Below are 21,070 nucleotides of genomic sequence, written 5' to 3' on the forward strand. Positions count from 1 at the left end.
AGGACCTACGAAAAATTGTAAGGATTATATCCTTACAAAAGGAGGAGCAGCTTAGAATAACAGAAACATAACTTATATAAATCCTTAAGTGGGAGAAATTGAAATTTGTCATATTTCCTCTTGGCAACAGTTATGTTTTGTTGGCTGTGATCTTGATTTTAAATTATATTTTATAGCAAAAAATGACCATTGAATTTAGCCAGAGCCATACTACCAACTAAAATAATTTGTGACCTTGTATGTTGTCAACTGCATGTGGGTATTTGAAGTCAGTTTTTGCATTGTACTAAGTATTAAACCTTTATAAATCTTGAAGATTTTATTAAAGTTTGTGTTGCCAAAGTGTATCATAGAAATGTTGTTGTGAGTGTCTGTCTCTGACTTTTTCATAGCATATTTTGCATAAGAAAAGGTTTGAATCACATGTTGACTTTCTGCACAAAGCTTAATCCAGAGCTTGAATCAGTCTTTGGGTTTGAGAAATCACAAAGAGTTTGCCCCAAAAGTGTAGTGTATATTTAAATGTTTGTCTTCGTTTTTTTCTAATTCTGTATGTTTTCCTTTTTGCTAACCAGGAGCTGCAGGTAAGTTGCAGCCTGGTGTTGTGTATTGTTTGTTGTCATCTGTGAGGTACTTGTCTTCTTTGTGGTCTCATTCATGTTTGTATATTAGAATAGAAATGACTTAGATAGTAGATTTAATTGGTCCCCAGTAATACAAGATAGAAAGTCAAGAAAATTATTTAGTTAAAACAGGTCGTCAACCAAATAATTTTGATATTTTTAAATATAAATATTTGATGGTATGTTAACAGTTTAAAGAAATTGAAGGGCTGATTGAATCTCTGCTTTTAATGATGCATTAAGTATTTTTCATCTTGGTATATGTTTTTCTGGTATATTACATTTAGTACATTTAGAAGTATGTATTTAAGGTTTTAGAAATCGTGTCTTGCTTTTCCAGGGTGAAAGTATGGACAATTTCAACTGGGGAGTTCGCAGGCGCTCACTAGACAGTATTGACAAAGGGGACACTCCATCCCTCCAAGAGTACCAGTGCTCTAGTAGCACCCCCAGCCTGAACCTCACCAATCAGGAGGATACGGATGAGTCCTCAGAAGAAGAAGCGGCACTTACAGCAAGCCAGATACTCTCACGCACACAGATGGTATACAATTCACTTTTCTTACAGAGACAGTTGGTCTCATTTTCCTCTTAACTTCCAACTTCATAATGATTATTTCCTGATTTTCCAGTTTTCATTTCAGTATGGGTGAAATGCACACACTGAAATGAATCTACAAGATTGCAGCAGTAATGGAGTACCGTGTTGTTATTCGTGACAGCACTAAACTTACTAGGTTGATACTGCACACCTGTTAGCTGCTAAAACATAATTTCTCTTGCTTCTTTCCTAATCACAGTGAGTTGTTTTAGGCCCTATTAGAGGCCTTCAGTGATAACATATTTTTCGTATCAGTGTGAGCACCAACACCGTTTAATTCACTGCCTGCTTTTCTTTCCTAGTTAGTGTAGTGTGGAAAGACAGAGCACAAGTTTGGTCCCTTTCAAGATCAAGTAAACAGTGAGTGGAAAATGAAAGCTGCAAGAGTAGCCTGTTATTTCAGAAGAGTCAGTGTGCAAGAAAGCCAGTGGTAGGGTTGGAACTTGAAGATGGCACTGTAAAGAAGGAGAAGGCACATGGAAGAGCTACCCTGGTACATGTAATAAGGAAGCAACCAGTGGAGACGAGGCACCAGCTATGGTTACACAGCTCTTACATGAATGCCTCCTTTCTTTATTCTTTAGGGACGGGGTCCAGCACCATCACCCAGGCTGGAGTGCAGTGGCGCAACCATAGCTCACTGCATTCTTAAACTCCTGGTCTCAAGTGATCCTCCTGCCTCAGCTTCTCAAGTAGCTAGGACTACATATGCACAGCTAATTTTTAAAAAATTTTTTTAGAGATGGGGTCTTGCTATGTTGCCCAGGTTAGTCTTGAACTCCTGGCCTCAAGTGATCCTCCCGCCTCGGCCTCCCAAAGTGGCAGGATCACAGGCATGAGCCACCGCACTCAGCCACCTACCTTTAGTTTAGATCCATTTGTTCCACTCGACCTGCTGGCAAAGTGCTGACGGTGATGTTGAATGGCAGGGCCTGAGCTGCTTTAGGCACAATGTCAAGTTGTTGGTTTGTGGTTGGCGTCCAGTCATCTCTCGTTTTTTTACATCTCATTGGTGTCCCGTTTGTCTTTCCACTAACTGCCCCCTCTCCCATTTAAGTGTCCAATGACCAACTGCTGCTGCTAACAGCAGCAATAATACGTTACCACTTACTGACTGTCTATGATGCACCCGGCCCTGTTCAAGGTATTGTACGTGTTCAGTCACCATAACTCTCCTCCCAGCACAAGGCAAGTATGTTTATTGCACATCTGAAGATTACATGTCTCAGGACACATAGCTAGTAAGTAGATTTGAATCAAGCAGTCTATCTCTAGTGCCCATTCACTTAACTGTTCCACATAAAGCTTGGTCCTCCATGAATGAATTTGAATTCAGCTCCAATATGAATTCAGCTCCAATATGAATTTCAGCTCAAGGTTATCATAGTTACATAGAGTTCTTCCACTTTGATAGTTTTTGTGTAGCAAAATTTAGCCTGTATTAATGCGTACTTAGTTCTACCGAGAGGTTAGCTGCTTACCCTAATAACACCCATTCTGGTATAGACTGGAAGGAAAGAAAGATGATTTTAGGAATCTCAGAAACTTTATAATGAAGCCCCTAAAATATTTTATGATAGAGAATGTTTCTTGTGGCTTTTGTGACCATCACTGACTCATAAATGAATTCCTCATTTTACTGTTTATCTTTTTAGTTAAATAGTGATTCTGCCACTGATGAAACAATGCCAGACCATCCTGACTTACTTCTCCAGTCTCAAGATTCCATTGGCAGCATCACAACAGAAGACATGCTTCAAATCAGGGATGAGACCCCAACCTTGGAGGCTTCTCTAGATAATGCTAACAGCCAGCTGCCTGAGGTGGGGAGAAATGCGGGCTGGTGCATGGCCAATCTAGGCTCTTTTTAGCACTCTTTCATAGCTCCCACTTTTCTTTCAAAAGAGTTTTGAAATTGATTTGTTTCCAGTATTTCTAACCTGTTGAGTTATTTTAAATGAAATAGTCAAATCTGATTTTTTCTTAAGTTGATAGATTAAGGAAATGACCTACAGGTTAAAAATGATCTTGAGTGTTTTTAATGAGCAGTTTGCATTGCAAAACGTGATGAGGTTAATGTACAGACGCTTCTCTGGGGTTGGCGAGCATCATCTATTGCTCTGTATTTTCTTAGAAGGACCGCTTTGGTTTTTTTTTCTCTTTTTGCTTTGTGTTGGGTTTATGTGATTGGTGCTGTGATTGGGATTAAAACCTCAGGCCAGCTGTGTTAGCAGTTGTTAAATGAAATCCTTTAAAAAGACTTTGGAACCACTAGTATTATGTTTTTTGGAAAGGCCTGTGAGAAGTAAGCCAGATTTGAAGCTAATGACTGACCAAAAATAAGTAAGTATTAGTATTTTTTTTTAAGATTATTATACTTTTAAAAAATGTAATTGCTATAGCTCTGTCGTATGTGCTTTTTTTATTCCTTGGTAAATATTAGGAAATGCTATATTTTGTCACTGTCCATCAACTTAATGTAGTTATTAAATCTAATCTAGGTAACAGATCTCACTATTTTTGTAAGGTGATAAAACACTCTCATGTTCTTGTTAGGCTGACTCTTGTACATATTTCAACTTTTAACTGTAACCAGACATATTTTGAAATGAAGGCATTTTGGCTTCCTTATTAGCAAGCCATCTTTAAAATGCTCATACTCATATGGCTAAGGTTTAGATCACTCAATTCAACAGATATTTATTGTGGTTTCAGTAGATGTCAGGCATTCAACTAGGTGCCAGAAAGAATAGGGCATGGATGGCCCTGTTGTCAGAGAACATTCTCTTGCTGTCTATTAAGGAAGACAGAGAAGGCTTTTTTAAAAAAATTACATTTCAGGTCAGGCACTGTGGCTCACTCCTGTAATCCTAGCACTTTGGGAGTCTGAGGCGGGTGGATCACGAGGTCAGGAGATTGAGACTGTCTGGCCAGCATGGTGAAACCCCATCTCTACTAAAAATACAAAAATTAGCTGGGTGTGGTGATGCGTACCTGTTGTCCCAGCTACTCGGAAGACTGAGACAGGAAAATCGCTTGAACCCAGAAGGCGGAGGTTGCAGTGAGCTGGGATGTCACCATTGCACTCCAGCCTGGCAACAGTGCGAGACTGTGTCCCAAAAAAAAAAAAAAAATAGAGAGATCAAGACCATCGTGGCAAACATGGTGAAACCCCGTCATTACTAAAAATACAAAAAATTAGCTGGGCATGGTGGCGTGCACCTGTATCGCTTGAACATGGGAGGCAGAGGTTGCAGTGAGCTGAGATCACACCACTGCACTCCAGCCTGGCGACAGAGTAAGACTCCGTCTCAAAAATTAAAAAAAAGAAAAAAAGAAATTACATTTCAGTATGGAAAATTCGATAGTAGGTTCAAGGCTTTATGAAAACTGAGAGGAAACTGATCAGCTGTGCACTGGGAGTGATGGTAAGAAAGGACAGGTTTCATGGCAACTGGGACATTCCAGGCAGAGGAACACAATGCAGAAAGGGATGGCAGTGTGAAATAGCATGGTATGTCTAGCTAAAAGCAGGAAATTGAGTATTTCCAGAGAATAAAATGGGAGGAGGAAGAGGAAGAGCAATAGGAGCGATGAATGGGATCCAAGACAGGAGAAGTCCTATATGCCACACAACAGACTTAGACTTTATCTTGAGGTAATAGACAGGAGAAGTCCTATATGCCACACTAAAGACCTAAGACTTTATCTGGAGATAACAGAAAGACATTCAAATTTTTACTCTTTCAAGAGATACCTATTAAGTAACAAGCACTGTACCAGATACTAAGATGGACCCACATGGCATATGAGCATTCATTTATGTGACCAATATCTACTGAGCCGCTACCTCGTGCTAGGCACTAGGCTAGGTATGGGGCCCATGGCAATTGTGACACAAACAAAGGCTTTTGGTTTTATGGAGCTTCATTCTAGTAGGAGAGACAGATAATAAGCAAGTAAAAAAAAATATAAATAATATGTCAGAAAGTGCTTGTCTTATTCATCGTACTAAAAAAGTCTAACAGTAATGTGGACTTGAGTGAAGGAGGAAGTTAGGGGTAGCATTTAAGGTGAAACCTAAATGACAAGAACCAGCCCACCCCTTGAAGCTTTGGAGGAAGAAGGTTCCAGGCAGGGGAAGCAGCAGTTTGAAAGGCCCTGATACATCTGAAGTACAGAAAACTGGCCAATGAGACTGGAATGCAGTGAACAAGAAGGAGAGGGGTGGGCCAAGGCACTGTCATGACATGTGTCACAGGCCACACAGCAGGTAACCATCGAAGAAGAACATGATCTGATTATTTCTTAAAACTTTGGCCTTTTTTGTCAAAAATGGAAAGTAGGTTCTAGTCCCTGACAAATAAAGCTTACAGTTAGGGATAATCACAGAAGGGTTGCAGCCTCATTGTTGTTATTGAAGTCTCTAAGGCAGAGGCATTGAGGGTGGATTGGAGGAGATGAAGGAGCTAAGCTGGAAGAATATTAGCAAGAATTTAGCAGGGCTTGACTAAGGGCACAAACATGAGAAATGTTTACAGGAGAGAACTGACAGAATTTAGAGATGTATTTTAAATAGACTATATTCCTTTCAGTTGTTGGGAGGTTTATTAGTTATTAAGCCAAACTACAGTGCCTAGTTTGGATCACACCATACACCGTAACACCAGTAGATGAGAATGAAAGGGATATTTTGAAAGCATGGTATTTCATTTAGAAACAGTTCTACTGATACTAAAATTATCACCAAAAGAATGGCTATCCACAGGGAATATGACAGCTTTATATCTGTTGGATATATTGGCCTAATTTGTTTTTCTCTGTTTTGCCAAACAGTGTCAAATGACCCAAAATTGCCTCTTGTACCAAAAAAAAAAAAAAAAAAAAAAGGTAGAAAAGCACCAAGATATTTAAGTAAAACCATAATTATTTTTAAAGCAAATTCTTATGACAAAGAATATAATTAATTTTAATGGGTGAAATGTTTTGTGAATTAAAGGAATAAATCCAATCCTAAAAATGTTTATTTGAATTTCTTCCCTTAAATCATGTTAATATTGGAAAGATAAAATGGAGTAGGCTAAAGCATCTCTTGTCATGACAAACTTTAGAGCTGGGTGTCCCTTTCTTCTCTGCAATATACACATGTTACACTCTGATCTCAAGAGGGGATTAAGTTCTTCACTTGTATTTACTCACAGAGGGTTCCTTTTATTATTTATGATAGCTTTGAATCCAACTCATGGATGACAAATTATTCCTTATAGGAAAGAAATCTGTGTAACAAAGCATGTGTGCATGTGTAATTGTCTAATAAGGTGAAGTACAAGAAAATCTGATTTCTCATAATCTACATATAAACAATGGAATCCATTTTATCAACCCCAAAAGCACTTTCTTCGTTACATGTAGGCATTACTAGAAAATTTCATTGTATATTATATGATACTAACTACAGATAAAATATCATCTTGAAATTATTATTCAAGAAAAAATGACAATCCACTGCAGGTGTGAACTAATGAAAAGTGAGGGCATTGAACTAAGTTTAGGTTGAGTTAACAGTATGTTCGTGTTGATGTAGAAGGAAAAATTCATGCCAATAAATATTCTAGGTATAGAAATGTCTCTAGTACTGTCACATAAATTATCTTCCCAAATAATGACAATATTTTTTTAGAAAATTCATCTGGAAACCTTAGAGTATATTGAATATAAACTGGTGGAAGAATTAAGAAATAATTGTACTAATATTATATTCAATGCTAAAGTAAAGACTCAGAGTTTACTGCTTTCCATGCTTAACTAAATCCAGACCACTTTGTGTTTTTATGGCGTATTTCTGTGCCTTTGATATCTTCTAATCACTTTCCCTGCAATACCATCCCTACCTTATATTTGTCAAAACATGCTGTTTCCTCCAAGGAGACTCACCTCAGTTGCCTCAACCAGATGTGAGCTTTCCCATCATTGAGTACCAGCACCCATTTGTATGTTGCTGATAGTATTTGCCGTACATTTACCATTACTCTGGTATATGTTATTGTCATTCACTTACTAGCCTAACCCTGTTATCAGATTATAAACTAATTGCAGTTAGGAATTATTTATACCAGAGCACTCAGCCCAGAATCTAGTCAAATTCCTTCATTTTATAGATGAGTTTTACATATGAATAAGGCCCAGGCTAGTGTAGGGTCATAGGCTCTGACTTTTTCTTACTTTTCTTATTTTGGAAGGAAAATTCTATTTTTATCCATGAAAAAGAGATAAGAAGCTACTCTACAGCGGAGAAGTAACTTAGGTCCAAATACTCAAAAGAAGCTGATCTTTATTCCTAAAACTATGACCATTAGTACTTATTTTCAAATTGATTAATAAACTAAAAACTAGTGTTGATACTGTCATCATATATGCTTTGAAAGTGTTTTCATTTTTTAATAGTAGCAACTCATTGAGTCTCTACCACTTCTGTATCACATAGCAACATTGTTTCAGTAATATTACAGTGAATAGAAAGGGCACACCACTAGTATGCTTTATAACATATTTTCGTTATTGTTAACTTCAAATTAGGAGAATATACTCTTTTTTGATAATGAGCTTGTGATAGTTTAATTTTCAAAAGTATAATTATCTAAAATGTCCTAATGTCTTCTGAACTGTAGCTCAGTGATGAAACTTTATCAATACTCAAAGGCAAAGTGAGGTCTTGTAGTAAAGCCGCCCTAGTTGTCTAGGTTCAGCATCCTTGTGATTGGTCAGTACCTATTCCTGCTGTATGGCAGCCCCACAGGACCAGTGGGTTAATTACTTTAAGTCATCTCTCCTACTTATATCCAGAATATAATGTGTTCCAGTGTAATGAAAGAAATGACATTTCAAACAGGAGACAATTTATACTAACAATACAACGTTTTACTTGTGTAGAGTTAGAACATATATGAGAGAAGATATTGTACCAAAGCACATATTTCTTTTTTTTTAATTAATTTATTTTTTATTATACTTTAAGTTCTAGGGTACATGTGCACAACATGCAGGTTTGTTACGTATGTATACATGTGCCATGTTGGCATGCTACATCCATTAACTCGTCATTTACATTAGGTATATCTCCTAATGCTATCCCTTCCCCCACCCCACCCCGCAAAAGGCCCCGGTGTGTGATGTTCCCCTTCCTGTGTCCAAGTGTTCTCATTGTTCAGTTCTCACCTATGAGTGAGAATATGCGGTGTTTAGTTTTCTGTTCTTGCAATAGTTTGCTGAGAATGATGGTTTCCAGCTGCATCCATGTCCCTACAAAGGATGCAAACTCATCCTTTTTTATGGCTGCATAGTATTCCATGGTGTATATGTGCCACATTTTCTTAATCCAGTCTGTCACAGATGGACATTTGGGTTGGTTCCAAGTCTTTGCTATTGTGAATAGTGCCACAATAAACATACCTGTGCATGCATCTTTATGACAGCATGATTTATACCCCTTTGGGTATATACCCAGTAATGGGATGGCTGGGTCATATGGTATTTCTAGTTCTAGATCCTTGAGGAATCGCCACACTGTCTTCCACAATGGTTGAACTAGTTTACAATCCCACCAACAGTGTAAAGGTGTTCCTCTTTCTCCATATCCTCTCTAACACCTGTTGTTTCTTGATTTTTTAATGATTGCCATTCTCACTGGTGTGAGATGGTATCTCATTGTGGTTTTGATTTACATTTCTCTGATGGCAAGTGAAGATGAGCATTTTTTCATGTGTCTGTGGGCTGCATAAATGTCTTCTTTTGAGAAGTGTCTGTTCATATCCTTTGCCCACTTTTTGATGGGGTTGTTTGATTTTTTTTCTTGTAAATTTGTTTGAGTTCTTCGTAGATTCTGGATATTAGTCCTTTGTCAGATGAGTAGATTGCAAAAATTTTGTCCCATTCTGTAGGTTGCCTGTTCACTCTGATGGTAGTTTCTTTTGCTGTGCAGAAGCTTTTTAGTTTGATTAGATCCCATTTGTCAATTTTGGCTTCTGTTGTCATTGCTTTTGGTGTCTTAGACATGAAGTCCTTGCCCATACCTATGTCCTGAATGGTATTGCCTAGGTTTTCTTCTAGGGTTTTTATGGCTTTAGGTCTAACATTTGAGTCTCTAATCCATCTTGAATTAATTTTTGTATAAGGTGTAAGGAAGGGATCCAGTTTCAGCTTTCTACATATGGCTAGCCAATTTTCCCAGCACCATTTATTAAATAGGGAATCCTTTCCCCATTGCTTGTTTTGTCAGATTTGTCAAAGATCAGATGGTTGTAGATGTGTGGTATTATTTCTGAGGGCTCTGTTCTGTTCCATTGGTCTGTATCTCTGTTTTGGTACCAGTACCATGCTGTTTTGGTTACTGTAGCCTTGTGGTATAGTTTGAAGTCAGTTAGCGTGATGCCTCCAGCTTTGTTCTTTTGGCTTAGGATTGTCTTGGCACTGCGGGATCTTTTTTGGTTCCATATGAACGTTAAAGTATTTTTTTCCAATTCTGTAAAGAAAGTAATTGGTAGCTTAATGGGGATGGCATTGAATCTATAAATTACCTTGGGCAGTATGGCCATTTTCATGATACTGATTCTTCCTATCCATGAGCATGGAATGTTCTTCCATTTGTTTGTGTCCTCTTTTATTTTGTTGAGCAGTGGTTTGTAGTTCTCCTTGAAGAGGTCCTTCACATCCCTTGTAAGTTGGATTCCTAGGTATTTTATTCTCTTTGAAGCAGTTGTGAATGGAAGTTCATTCATGATTTGGTCTCTGTTACTGGTGTATAAGAATGCTTGTGATTTTTGCACATTAATTTTCTATGCTGAGACTTTACTGAAGTTGCTTATTGGCTTAAGGAGATTTTGGGCTGAGACGATGGGGTTTTCTAAATATACAATCCTGTCATTGCAAACAGGGACAGTTTGACTTCTTCTTTTCCTAATTGAATACCCTTTATTTCTTTCTCCTGCCTGATTGCCCTGGCCAGAACTTCCAACACTATGTTGAATAGGAGTGGTGAGAGAGGGCATCCCTGTCTTGTGCCAGTTTTCAAAGGGAATGCTTCCAATTTATGCCGATTCAGTATGATATTGGCTGTGGGTTTGTCATAAATAGCTCTTATTATTTTGACATACATTCCATCAATACCAAATTTATTCAGAGTTTTTAGCATGAAGGGCTGTTGAATTTTGTCAAAGGCCTTTTCTGCATCTATTGAGATAATCATGTGGTTTTTGTCTTTGGTTCTGTTTATATGCTGGATTACATTTATTGATTTGTGTATGTTGAACCAGCCTTGCATCCCAGGGATGAAGCCCACTTGATCATGGTGGATAAGCTCTTTGATGTGCTGCTGGATTCGGTTTGCCAGTATTTTATTGAGGATTTTTGCATTAATGTTCATCAAGGATATTGGTCTAAAATTCTCTTTTTTTGTTGTGTCTCTGCCAGGCTTTGGTATCAGGATGATGGTGGCCTGATACAATGAGTTAGGGAGGATTCCCTCTTTTTCTATTGACTGGAATAGTTTCAGAAGGAATGGTACCAGCTCCTCCTTGTACCTCTGGTAGAATTCAGCTGTGAATCCATCTGGTCCTGAACTTTTTTTGGTTGGTAGGCTATTAATTATTGCCTCAATTTCAGAGCCTGCTATTGGTCTATTCAGGGATTCAACTTCTTCCTGGTTTAGTCTTGGAAGAGTGTAAGTGCCCAGGAAATTATCCATTTCTTCTAGATTTTCTAGTTTATTGACATAGAGGTGTTTATAGTATTCTCTGATGGTAGTTTGTATTTCTGTGGGGTTGGTGGAGATATCCCCTTTATCATTTTTTATTGCATCTATTTGATTCTTCTCTCTTTTCTTCTTTATTAGTCTTGCTAGTGGTCTATCAATTTTGTTGATCTTTTCAAAAAACCAACTCCTGGATTCACTGATTTTTTGGAGGGTTTTTTCTGTCTCTACCTCCTTCAGTTCTGCTTTGATCTTAGTTATTTCTTGCCTTCTGCTAGCTTTTGAATATGTTTGCTCTTGCTTCTCTAGTTCTTTTAATTGTGATGTTAGGGTGTCAATTTTAGATCTTTCCTGCTTTCTCTTGTGGGCATTTAGTGCTATAAATTTCCCTCTACACACTGCTTTAAATGTGTCCCAGAGATTCTGGTATATTGTATCTTTGTTCTCATTGGTTTCAAAGAACATCTTCATTTCTGCCTTCATTTCGTTATGTACCCCAGTAGTCATTCAGGAGCAGGTTGTTCAGTTTCCATGTAGTTGAGCAGTTTTGATTGAGTTTCTTAGTCCTGAGTTTTAGTTTGATTGCACTGTAGTCTGAGACACAGTTTGTTATAATTTCTGTTCTTTTACATTTGCTGAGGAGTGCTTTACTTCCAACTATGTGGTCAATTTTGGAATAAGTGTGATGTTGTGCTGAGAAGAATGTATATTCTGTTGATTTGGGGTGGAGAGTTCTGTAGATGTTCATTAGGTCCATGTGGTGCAGAGTTGAGTTCAATTCCTGGATATCCTTGTTAACTTTCTGTCTCGTTGATCTGTCTAATGTTGACAGTGGGGTGTTAAAGTCTCCCATTATTATTGTATGGGAGTCTAAGTCTCTTTGTAAGTCTCTAAGGACTTGCTTTATGAATCTGGGTGCTCCTGTATTGGGTGCATATATATTTAGGATAGTTAGCTCTTCCTGATAAATTGATCCCTTTACCATTATGTAATGGCCTTCTTTGTCTCTTTTGATCTTTGATGGTTTAAAGTCTGTTTTATCAGAGACTAGGTTTGCAACCCCTGCTTTTTTTTGTTTTCCATTTGCTTGGGAGATCTTCCTCCATCCCTTTCTTTTGAGCCTATGTGTGTCTCTGCATGTGAGATGGGTCTCCTGAATACAGCAAACTGATGGGTCTTGACTCTTTATCCAATTTGCCAGTCTGTGTCTTTTAATTGGACCATTTAGTCCATTTACATTTAAGGTTAATATTGTTATGTGTGAAGTTGATCCTGTCATTATGATGTTAGCTAGTTATTTTGCTTGCTAGTTGATGCAGTTTCTTCCTAGCCCCAATGGACTTTACATTTTGACATGTTTTTGCAATGGCTGGTACCGGTTGTTCCTTTCATGTTTAGTGCTTCCTTCAGGATCTCTTGTAGGGCAGGCCTGGTGGTGACAAAATCTCTAAGCATTTGCTTGTCTGTAAAGGATTTTATTTCTCCTTCACTTATGAAACTTAGTTTGGCTGGATATGAAATTCTGGGTTGAAAATTCTTTTCTTTAAGAATGTTGAATATCGGCCCCCCACTCTCTTCTGGCTTGTAGAGTTTCTGCCGAGAGATGTGCTGTTAGTCTGATGGGCTTCCCTTTGTGGGTAACCCGACCTTTCTCTCTGGCTGCCCTTAACATTTTTTCCTTCATTTCAACTTTGGTGGATCGGACAATTATGTGTCTTGGAGTTGCTCTTCTCAAGGAGTGTTTTTGTGGTGTTCTCTGTATTTCCTAAATTTGAATTTGGCCTGCCTTACTAGGTTGGGGAAATTCTCCTGGATGATATCATGCAGAGTGTTTTCCAACTTGGTTCCATTTTCCCTGTCACTTTCAGGCACACCAATCAGACGTAGATTTGGTCTTTTCACATAGTCCCATATTTCTTGAAGGCTTTGTTCATTTCTTTTTATCCTTTTTTTCTCTACACTTCTCTTCTCGCTTCATTTCGTTCATTTGATCTTCAATCACTGATACCCTTTCTTCTAGTTGATCGAGTCAGTTACTGAAGCTTGTGCATTTGTCACATAGTTCTCGTGCCATGGTTTTCAGCTCTATCAGGTCATTTAAGGACTTCTCTACATTGGTTATTCTAGTTAGCCATTCGTCTAATATTTTTTCAAGGTTTTTAGCTTCTTTGCGATGGGTTCGAACTTCCTTCTTTATCTCGGAGAAGTTTGATCATCTGAAGCCTTCTTCTCTCAACTCGTCAAAGTCATTCTCCGTCCAGCTTTGTTCCGTTGCCGGGGAGGAGCTGTGTTCCTTTGGAGGGAGAGAGGTGCTCTGATTTTTAGAATTTTCAGCTTTTCTGCTCTGTTTTTTTCCCATCTTTGTGGTTTTATCTACCTTTGGTCTTTGATGATGGTGACATACAGATGGGGTTTTGGTGTGGATGTCCTTTCTGTTGTTAGTTTTCCTTCTAACAGTCAGGACCCTCAGCTGCAGGTCTGTTGGAGTTTGCTGGAGGTCCACTCCAGACCCTGTTTGCCTGGGTATCCAGCAGGGGAGACTGCAGAATAGTGAATATTACTGAACAGCAAATGTTGCTGCCTGATCATTCCTCTGAAAGCTTCGTCTCAGAGGGGTACCCGGCCATGTGAGGTGTCAGTTTGCGCCTACTGGGGGGTGCCTCCTGGTTAGGCTACTCGGGGGTCAGGGACCCACTTGAGGAGGCAGTCTGTCCTTTCTCAGATCTCAAACTCCATGTTGGGAGAACCACTACTCTCTTCAAAGCTGTCAGACAGGGACATTTAAATCTGCAGAGGTTTCTGCTGCCTTTTGTTTGGGTATGCCCTCTCCACAGAGGTGGAGTCTACAGAGGCAGGGAGGCCTCCTTGAGCTGCAGTGAGCTCCACACATTTGAGCTTGGAGGCTGCTTTGTTTACCTACTCAAGCCTCAGCAGTGGCGGGCGCCCCTCCCCCAGCCCCGCTGCCACCTTGCAGTTAGATCTCAGACTGCTGTGCTAGCAATGAGGGAGGCCCCGTGGGCATGGGACCCTCTGAGCCAGGCACGGGATATAATCTCCTGATGTGCCGTTTGCTAAGACCTTTGGAAAAGTGCAGTATTAGGGTGGGAGTGACCCAATTTTCCAGGTGCTGTGTATCACGGTTTCCCTTGGCTGGGAAAGGGAATTCCCTTACCCCTTGTGCTTCCTGGGTAAGGCAATGCCTCGCCCTGCTTCGGCTCTCACTTGGCGGGCTGCACCCACTGTCCTGCACCCCCTGTCCAACACACCACAGTGAGATGAACCCGGTACCTCAGTTGGAAATGCAGAAATCACCCGTCTTCTGTGTCGATCACGTTGGGAGCTATAGCCTGGAGCTGTTCCTATTTGGCCATCTTGGACCAAAGCGCTATTTCTAAGTAAACACCTAAATCCTATTACTGAAGAGAAAAGAAAAGTCTTCAATGTTTCTATACAATAATAGGTGATATATTTTAACTTCAAAATATTTTAAACTTATGACCATTAAGAAAAGTTTATAACTGGTTCAAAAACTGTAAAAGTGGCCGGGTACAGTGGGTCACACCTGTAATCCCAGCACTTTGGGAGGCCAAGGCGGGCAAATCACAAGGTCAAGAGATCGAGACCATCCTGGCTAACATGGTGAAACCCCATCTCTACTAAAAGATACAAAAATAAAATTAGATGGGTGTGGTGTCATGTGCCTGTAGTCCTTACTACTTGGGTGGCTGAGGCAGGAGACTTGCTTGAACCTGAGAGGCGGAGATTGCAGTGAGCCGTGATCACGCCATTGCACTCCAGCCTGGGTGACAGAGCGAGACTCTGTTTCAAAAAACTACATATACATATATGTATTTATACATATAGTTAGACTGTATAAATGAACAACACTTAATAAAACAGACTTAGATGGATGGCAATACTTATTTATTGTGTTGTAAAATTCTTTTTTTATGTTTTTATAGTTCACTAAAAATATGATTGTTTTGTAGGATACAAGTTCAGTATTAAAGGAGGAACATGTTACAGCCTTTGAAGATGAAGGGTCCTATATAATTCAAGAACAGCAGGATTCTCTTGTGTGTCAAGGAATTCTTGATTTAGAAGAGACTGAAATGCCAGAGCCTCTAGCTCCTGAAAGCTACCCTGAGTCAATCTGCGAAGAGGATGTTACCTTAGCTCTGAAAGAGCTAGATGAAAGATGTGAAGAAGAAGAAGCAGATTTCTCCGGACTGTCCAGGTGAGAATACAGTATCATAAACACTGTAGTGAAGTGATAATCTCTCCCCTATTCCTTCCAAAGAGTGCCCCTGTATTCCAGTTTACTTACTTTCATTTCTTTGTGCGTTTCAGTCTGTAATCATACTTTGTGTGTTTTAGTCTAGAATCATACTATCTTCATTTTTAAAGATAGAATGCCTTACTCTAATGGGATATTTCTTCGATTATGGACATTCTCATAAAGAAAAACAATTAGGCCATTTTCAAAGCGTAGTAAGTGGTATTCCACATTTAGAAGCACACCAAATATCTATTTTGGCATGCCAAATGGCCAAATGTTAAAATCAATATTGGAATGAACTTCCGTGATACCAGAATTTAAATCTAAAATATATCCAAAAAATTGTTCTTACAGTTTCATGATCAGTGGTCATATTTTTTAAGTTTTATTTCTATTAAAGGCAGAAGTGATTATTTCTTAGATGCTAGATTGCTCCTTTTAAATGTTTATGCTCCATACATTAAAAATGTATTACCAAAAAGTATGAAGAATTCTCAAATGGAACTTTTTCTTTACTCATAGACTAACTTGAATAATCAATTATTATTTATAGTTTTTAAGGGAAATTTTGGTGGCTGTTATGAAACTCATATACCAAATAATTCTGTAACACATAGAATTAGAATATCCACTATGTAAATTTCATAAATATTTGTGGTTCAATATTATGTTTTTTATAAAGGTATCTAACTTCATGCACTCTGTGAGTGTATCTATTTCCCCATTCAACAATTTGGAGCTCCTAGATAACTGTTTTTATATAAAATTAATATTTAATAATTAGCAAGTATTTCAGAATTTTACTTTTACAATAAAAAATACACCTTTATACTTCATGTGATAATAGAGTTTTAACATATACAACACATTGGAGATTTCTTTTTACCGTCAACATATCAAGAATACTTACCCATATTTGAAAATATATAATCAGATATTAACAATAAATCTTAGTGATACACCTTTTTCATATTACTGATTTGAATATGGCAGTAACCCATGCAACCATTCAATCATTAATCATGCACAAGTTCAGGAATGCCAGAAACGATGCTATTCAGCTAGTTGGCTTTCTAAAAGGCTGAAACCAAACAGTCGACTTTGGCCAACTACTGCAGCTGAAATAGAATGGAGCATTCCTACTAAGCATACAGGTTATCTACTCTAGCTTATAGTATACGTGTTAAAATCAGTCACCACAGTGACAGTTTTAAAGTTAACCTTTTTGAGGTCTCATTTGTTTTCACTTCAGATGTCTGCTTTATTTTGATGGTTTTCTCCAGTCTTTACTTGGGTCCCTCTCTTCCATATGCATTGCTCCAAAATTTCGATAAAGCCTTATAGAACTAGCTTGTAATGCAAAACATTCAATCTTAAGACCTTGAATAACACATGTCTTTTTTATGGAGTGTTAGACTCAAATATTTCTTCATTTTTATGGCCGAGAGTTGTAGAATGTCCAACCCAAATACATCTTCATCTTTTTCCGTTGTTCCATTTTGGTTTGTATAATCTGACTTTTGGGATTATAAATTATTTGAAGGAAATGGCCAGGTCTTATGTTTCTTTGGATTCTAATCTATTATTGGCCATATTGCTAGGAACATAGTATGTGCTTATGAAATAACTGAGCTAGCTATGTGTTTCCTGGCTAATAGCATTTGGACCCGTAGTCCTGGGTTCAAATTCTGGCCCTGTCATTTCTTACCCAATAACTAGACATATTATTTAACCTTACTGAACTTTTTGTTTCATCTTTAAAATCAAGATAATAATAGAACCTAATCCTCATATAGTTGCAAAGACTGAATGAAATTATCCATATAAGGCACCTAACATAGCCCTTAACACAAAAGACCATGATCAAAACTCTAAAAATATTATTATCCCCAGTGTGAGGCTGTTCAAATAAAAGCCTCCAAAATTGACCATTGAAAATGAAAACATTCTCATTGGTATTATTCATAGAAGTTACTAAAATTGTAGTGGTGGCACGTTATAGGACTTGGGTTATTTTAAGGTAGTTGCTTGAAATTAGAGTTCTAATTCTAAAAATGCTAACTAGAAAGAACAGGAATTCACTTATTCACACTTTCTTACAAGATTTAGGTGGTTGTACATTTTCTAAATCAGTGTGTATATATGAATAAAAATAACCTGTCAAATGACTTAAGCTGTCTTACGTGATTGAGCCTATTCTTTTTTTCTGAGATAGTGTTACGATATTTGTGATATCTGTGTTAACAGTCAAGACGAAGAAGAGCAAGATGGTTTTCCAGAAGTACAGACATCGCCTCTGCCATCACCATTTCTTTCTGCCATCATAGCCGCCTTTCAGCCCGTGGCATATGATGATGAAGAGGAAGCCTGGCGCTGCCACGTCAATCAGATGCTGTCTGACACCGATGGGTCCTCTGCAGTGTTTACTTTTCATGTGTTTTCTAGGCTTTTTCAGGTCAGTGAGGTTCAGGGTATCTGAATTTATATTATAGTTACCTATTCAAGTTACAGTTTTTCTTCTAAAATCAGCATCTCCAATTTTAATATTCCTACCAGTTTTCTTTAATAATTTTTTTTTTTTCTAAGCTAGTGGTATTACTTACATTGACACTGTGACATTGTGGTACTGCTGGTACATTACACAATGACTGGTACAGATTTCTCCCTTAAGGCAATTAGAATAAAACTTCAAAACAACATCTGATATGTTTTCTGCAGTATGCTTAGGCACTGTCAGGATACCAAAGAAATAAAGGCCTAAGCTCTGCCTTCAGGGAGCTTACAGTTAATAAAATATATCATAAATCAGTTTATAATCAAGGGTTAAAGTAATGGACACATTTATGACTCTGTGAGGACCTTAAAATTTTTAGCTATTAAGGTTGCTTCCTCCCCAACAATAACGATAATATAAGCTAAAATTTATTGACTACCCACTACATGCTAGGCACTGTGCTAAATGGCTTTATAGTAAGTGTTCTCACACCACAACTATGGAATGTAGATTTGATTTTTAGCATTCAGTGGAGAGGGAAACTAAGGTACAGAAAAATGCCACCATTTAAGTTATATCCTCTGAACTATCTACTACCTTTCCTCCCTTTTCTCCTCCCAAATTTTGCCCATCTTGGAAGACTCAGCTAAATACATTTTCTTACCGAAGCTTTCCCAACCACTCCAACCTCCAGTCTCTCTCTCCTGGAAGTTCTTTAGCGCTCGTTAACGGGAGCGCTTATTTAATTCTGTACTTACTGCATCACTACTTGGTTTTTCTACTTATATTCTTACTGATGTTGTAAGTTTCATGATGGCTCAAAGTGTGGATTTATGCTTTTTATTTTAATCATAATGCCACCTAACAGTGCAACACATATATAAGTAGGTATACTTTAACCATTGATACTACTGATAATGTAGTCTAATTTATTGACTTACTGTGAGTCAGGGATTGTCTGTTTTATGAAAATGAATATTCTTGGACTCGGAGAAAACATTACTCTTAATACATTTTTTATGACTTTACCTAAAGTTAAGCCAGATGGCAGCCCATAGTCAAGAATAGTAAACTACATTTACTGAAAGTTTCTTTCAGGTAATAACTTTTGATGAACAACTTCCTCAAGACAAGTGAGGACTTTGATTGCTAAGAATGTACAGCATGCTTCCATCTGTCTGCCTCTGATGAAAAAATCTCAGGAATAGGGAGATGACTGGCATATATCATTAATTTTTTCAGTAATACTATTTTGTAAATTTTTGTTTCTTTTTAGAAATTAATATGTTTCCTAAGGAAATACCTAAAAATACGGATTTACAGATCAATGGTTAAAACTCTATATATCATTATAATTTTAAAATAAAAGTCTACCCTATTATGCTTCTTTACTTAAAGGTAAAAAAAGGCTTTCTTATGAAACACTAAACTCTTTTGCTTTCCCCCATAGACAATTCAAAGAAAGTTTGGAGAAATAACTAATGAGACAGTCAGCTTTCTTGGTGAGAGTCTGCAACGCATTGGTACCAAATTTAAAAGCTCCTTGGAAGTGATGATGATGTGTTCAGAATGCCCAACAGTCTTTGTGGATGCTGAAACAGTAAGTTTTTACATGCAGATTTATTATAAAGACTACATTTGAATGGCATCATTCAGTAAGTCTTCTTTTTTTTCTAAGTAATTCTGAATTTTATGGTATAAAGGTTCAGATTTTCAACACGATGATAAATATTTGGCAAACTACAATTCTGGTATATTAGATGCAGCAACTTGTGACTGTTTCTGATTCCGACTCCTTCCTGCCCTTACCCTCCACAGAGTCCTAGATGGGAAAGCTAAAAAGTCATGCTCTAGAGATGGGTAATTTTTTTATTCTTAAATAAAAATGCGTAGGAGATGCCTAAACCTTCCCCCATGAAATACCCAGGCCTCCTGGTTCATTTCCTGATTTATTTCCAAGCACACTTTTAGATTATATATTAAGGTATTTAAAGAACTAAGGTTTAAAAATCTTCAAGGTTGAGGTATGTACTGGTCCTGCCTGACGTCTTTGAAAACACTTGAGGATGTCCTTCCTGAGACTTCTGAAGTACCACTGCACTCCTACTGTTCCAGTGAGAGCTCAGCTCTTAGTAGGGGACAGAGTAGAGTAAGAGAATACCCAAAAACCAACTAACAGGTATTCCATAACTGAAAAGTCTCATGATTTTGTGAGTCTCGTGATTTCAATCAGAAATGGTAACCTGGGTCAATATTTCCGATTTCACAGCTGATGTCATGTGGTTTGCTGGAAACCCTCAAGTTTGGTGTTTTGGAGTTGCAAGAACACCTGGATACATACAATGCCAAAAGAGAAGCCACTGAGCAGGTCAGTCTCTTTTTTACCATATGCGAAAAGTGGTTTGCTCTTGACACTGGAAGGGTAATCCTGGCAGCAGAATAGCCCAGACAGAAAAGAAGACTTCTTAGCACCTGCCTCAGGGTTTTCCTGAGAGCAGCAGATTCTTTGAGCTCTCTATCCAGCGAATTCCTACCTTTGGCTTTTAAAAATCAGCTCTCTAACAGCACAATGGAAAACCATAGCTTTGTAAAAAGCTCTGTGGAGATTATATAGCTGCTGTCAACATTCCAAGTGGGGAAACTGAAGCAGTATTTCTCAGTGCATTAGAGAATTGTGGTCTAGGAAATCCACAACCTCTGACAAAGCTATGATCTTTTTCCCATGATGTGTACATGTACATAGGCAAGCAATGGGAGAAAAAAGCATTAGATAATCACCTCCTAAGAAAGGCCTCTTCAAGTCCAATCTGGCATTGAAAACAGAGTTCCTTCCCTAAGAGTAAATCCAGCACGTTTTCAATTGGGAGGGGCAGAAGAACAAAAAATAGTTTCTCTCTTTCACACAAACTGCATACAGTAGACAATTATTTTTCTAGGAGATGGGTCTTTCATTAATAAGTAGTAAATATCTATGACATGTATAGGCCTATGAAAAATGAAAAATGAAGTGTGTGGTGGTATCTCATGGTACTATTCTGCATTTCCCTGATGACTAATGTTTGAGCTCCTTTTCAAATGGATCTCATTTAAGATATTTTGTGAATCGTGGCTTCAAGTACGTTGTTCATTTTTGTAAATGGGTTGGGTTTTTCTTATTGATTTGTAGGGTCTTTTTATCCTAAATGGATATAGCCTCTTTTGGATATATGTATTGCAAAGATTATTTCTTCTCTGTGGCTAGCAGTTTTGCTATCTTAGTAGCATTTTTTGATGAACAGAAGTTTTTAATTTTATTAAGTCCAGGTTATCGGCCTTTTCCAGTCATGGT

The 21,070-nt window shown here is 37.9% G+C and overlaps 1 protein-coding gene across 1 annotated transcript in view; it reads left to right on the plus strand.

Annotated features, from left to right (window-relative positions):
* The window catches only part of FRYL (FRY like transcription coactivator), a 296,971-nt gene that overhangs the window by 264,626 nt on the left and 11,275 nt on the right, over nt 1–21,070 (plus strand). The window contains 6 exon segments of the mRNA XM_030919519.1: nt 964–1,167; nt 2,880–3,047; nt 14,959–15,206; nt 17,496–17,703; nt 19,193–19,342; nt 20,012–20,110. Coding sequence (XP_030775379.1) covers nt 964–1,167; nt 2,880–3,047; nt 14,959–15,206; nt 17,496–17,703; nt 19,193–19,342; nt 20,012–20,110 — 1,077 coding nt within the window.

Source organism: Rhinopithecus roxellana, chromosome 2, assembly GCF_007565055.1.
Source record: "Rhinopithecus roxellana isolate Shanxi Qingling chromosome 2, ASM756505v1, whole genome shotgun sequence".
Lineage (NCBI taxonomy): Eukaryota > Metazoa > Chordata > Mammalia > Primates > Cercopithecidae > Rhinopithecus > Rhinopithecus roxellana.